This window comes from Lolium perenne, chromosome 5 (assembly GCF_019359855.2).
Source record: "Lolium perenne isolate Kyuss_39 chromosome 5, Kyuss_2.0, whole genome shotgun sequence".
In the NCBI taxonomy this organism is placed as follows: domain Eukaryota; kingdom Viridiplantae; phylum Streptophyta; class Magnoliopsida; order Poales; family Poaceae; genus Lolium; species Lolium perenne.
Window position 1 is genome coordinate 183,299,779 of NC_067248.2, and position 3,540 is coordinate 183,303,318.

General features: G+C 52.2%; 1 protein-coding gene across 1 annotated transcript; it reads left to right on the forward strand.

Annotated features, from left to right (window-relative positions):
* Positions 1–857: 857 nt before the first annotated feature.
* LOC127298092 (uncharacterized) lies at positions 858–2,210 on the forward strand. The gene is made up of 2 exons (XM_051328057.2): positions 858–1,323; positions 1,552–2,210. The coding sequence occupies exons 1-2, from the start codon at positions 858–860 to the stop codon at positions 2,208–2,210; spliced, it is 1,125 nt and encodes a 374-aa protein (XP_051184017.1).
* Positions 2,211–3,540: the final 1,330 nt, after the last annotated feature.

Below are 3,540 nucleotides of genomic sequence, written 5' to 3' on the forward strand. Positions count from 1 at the left end.
CATTGAGCAAAGTAACATTCGTGCCAGTAACACTTCACCAGTTGAGTTCATCTTTTTTTGGCGGGTTAACCGTTTGAGTTGATGACCTCCGAGGAAACGAGACCGGGGGCGGAAGCGGTCGCACGTACGAGGCATGCAAGCGGGCCAGCGCAGCCCACGCGTGGAGGTGCGATGGCCACGTAGCGCGGTGGGGGCCACGTGTATGCTCTCAGGCCCCATGCCGAGGCCGGGTCCCATGCGAGGTGGCGCGGAGGCAGGCGAGGTGTCCCTCGCCGCGTGCGTGGCGCGTGCATGCATGCATGCATGGCGACGCCTCCCACGTACGCGCGCTCGGTCTCCCCCTTTCCATCGCTCTCCTCAGCTGCGAAACTCTGCCTCTCTCCCGGTCTTCTTCCTTACAAACGGGAGGGAGCGCGCGTCTTTGCTCCGGTCTTTTATTTAAGAGTGCACTCCTCTCTCTCATAGCCTCATACACACGCACACAAACATCCCTTCTCTGCTCTCACTCTCTCACCCAGTGTCTGTGATTCCATGCCGATCATGGCGTTCTAGCACCAAGCGGCTTCCTTCGCGCGCCTCAAGGATCTGCGGACACTAGGTAGCTTAGCAAGTGGTGCCCTCGAGCTCGAATCAGCTACCGAGCTCCTAGTGTGGTAAGCCTCTCGCTATCATCTCATGATCGCAATGTGTTTGCTTGCCTCTCGCTATCAACGCGACACTGCGGCATCTCTATCTATCACCAAGTACCAGAAAATGTCTTGGACGCATTGTACGGATCATAATATCTCTCCTAGTTGTAACGTCTCTGCTGCCCTTGTTTGCGTCGATCGAGCAGCATTGCCAACAACCCCAGCCTGATGGCGTCTCGTGAAGCCGGGGCCGGCGGAGCGCACGCGGCAAGCCGGCCACCGCCGCTCAGGGTGGGGCGGACCAGGGAGCACCGGATGGGCCGGGACACGCAGCTGCTCGCCGCCGACGGCGGCGCGCCCGTCAGCCTATTCGTGCTCTGCGGCCACCGCTTCGAGGCCGCGCAGCTCTTCCGCTCCGGCGAGATGTCCGTCGGCATGGTCCGGGTCGACGGCCACCCGGTCTCCATGGCCACCTGCGCCGTCGGCGACCACCACTGGATGCTGGCCCGGGACGCGCTCGTCGCGCGCGTCGACGCACGCGTCTTCGTATTCGAGCTGCCCGGCTTTTTCTACGCCGTCGTCGTGCCGCCCGACGCCGATGGTGGGGTGGCGCCGGCGGAGAAGAGGTGCGACGCGCTCGCAGAGATCTTTGCACGCTTCTGCGCCTACCAGGATATCGTCTCCAATGCCGAAGGTAATTTACAACACTGCTGCACATTCATGCCTCGATATATCATTTTCATGTAAATATTTTAGGCAGATTCCTCCGTGTGTATAAATGGTCCAAACTTTAGCATTAAGAAACACACATGCCTAAATCTCCACTTTCTGTTACATTGAGACCTGTCGAGCCTAGAGACCCAAACTTCCCTTTCTTCGAAGTGTCACTCTCTCACCGCAACTACTGTTTGTACTCTTTCAGGTACAGACGAACCCGACGAGCAGAGTCAGCACTGGAACCCATGGGTACGCGCCCACGCCAGGATACAGCGCCTCGGGAGGCCCACCACGCCGCCCGGCCATGCCGCCGCGGTCGAAGGGACGGCCGCCACTGTCGCAGCCACCGCCAGGCAGATGGAGCGCGCCGTCCGCACGTCTGCCGTCGTCAAGCTGCTAAACCACTCCCTCCTCGCGGGCGCGATCCAGCCCGCGCGCCACCTCATCATCACCATCGGCGCGCGCGCCGAGGGCACAGCCACACAGCTCCCCGCCGCCTTCGCCGCGGCACTGCCGAGCAAGTCGGTCGTGTCTGACCTCCTCGACGCCATCGAGACCTGCAGGACGAGCACGCCGCGCAGGGAGCTGGCCCGACGCGGCAACGGTCCGGGGTGGTGGAGCCTCAACGTGGAGGGCGTCATGATGCTGCTCAGGGTCGTCCAGGCGATGCGGGGCCGGAGGCTGCAGGCGACGCCGCTCAGGGTGGGGCCCAAGAGGCCGCGAGACGAGGGGAACGGCGGCGCCGGGCACGACGGTCTGAGAGGCGGGGGCGGAGCTGCGTTCGGTGGGGGCACGGCGCGGCGGCGGTGTGGCGGGACGCAGAGGAAGCTGGGGAGCACGCTCGGTGCGTGTGGAAGCTCCTGATGAGGCGTTAGCATTAGGGTGTGCTCTCAAAGGGGAGCTGAAATTGTGAGGGATTAAGAAGGGTTTTAGGCTATTTGGAGACAGGGTTAATCAGCTTGATAGTCTACACTTAGATGCATGTCTAGTACGGAGTAGTAGCGCGCAGTGTGCTAGGATCTAAGAATATTCGTCTCAAGTTCTTGCTTTAATAATTAGCTCTGTACCGTCACTTCTATATAAACTCTACAAGACTGTATAACTATGCTAATTTATATACAGTATGTATAAAAATAGGCATTCTAGCAGCAGTTTATAAACCAGTGAATTTAACAAGCGGCCATATGCATGAGTGCATTGGCATTGTTTCGACCGTGGTGCATTGGCATTGTTTCGACCGTGGTTATTTGAAGAATTGTCATGCTGATCAAGTGGTGGAAAAAAAAAATTCTCGCTTCACTTGAGCAGCTATCATTACAATAATTCGACAAAAAAATATACTCAGCGGGTTTTTCAAGACATATTATCAAGTGAAGAGATAATTGTATTGGAAGAGCAAACTAACATCTCTCCACACTATAATTATTTCAACTCCAATAAATTAAGAGCATGCATAAAATAGAGATAACATGTGATGAATATTATTGAGTTTGATAGTTATTTTGGGTATTTTAATACACATCGAAAAGATAGAAGTACATTCTTTTAAGGACAAAATTGAAAGCTACTCTTTCAAGAATAAAATTTAAGGCTAAACATCCACATATTACGGACGACGGAAGGAGTTCCTCCGACCCTATTCTGATCATCTCATGCATCCATATTATAACGTCCAAGATAACGTGGACCAAAAGTATCTTTGGCTTTCGAGCTCCATCTCTTTGTTTAAGAAAAGAAAATCTGAACCTCCGAGCATGCCAATTTTTAATACGAAACTCTTTGTATTTAGGACCACGTGAATTTTTGATGCAAAATTATTTATATTGCGAGCTACGGAAAAAATAATAAATCTGATGATATTTTAAGATCTAAACAGTTCTGGACGTTTGTTATTTTTGTGTAGTTAAAAGTACAAAATGTGATGTTGTCTTTAGTAGACGTTATTTTTATTTAGTTAAGAATCAAAATCCGGTGTTGTCTTTAGCAGCAGTTGTGTGTCACCGCAGTGATTGATCACTATGAGAGGCTTTTTATTTTTTAATTGTCAGCATCTTAATTTCCTTTGTTGCTGTAAAGATCGGGTATAATTGGTATCTTCGCAATATTAACATATATTTTTATTTTAAAAAATCAGATTTTTTCCGTTTCTATCAAGCGAAAGAATACCATTACATTGTTCAGATGTGAATCGAGA

What these genes read in the sequence shown, in the direction of transcription:
- LOC127298092 (XM_051328057.2), top strand. Translation starts at nt 858, where the DNA reads ATGGCGTCTCGTGAAGCCGGGGCCGGCGGAGCGCACGCGGCAAGCCGG. An exon ending in TATCGTCTCCAATGCCGAAG is followed by an intron (nt 1,324 to 1,551) that starts GTAATTTACAAC and finishes GTACTCTTTCAG; the next exon opens with GTACAGACGAACCCGACGAG.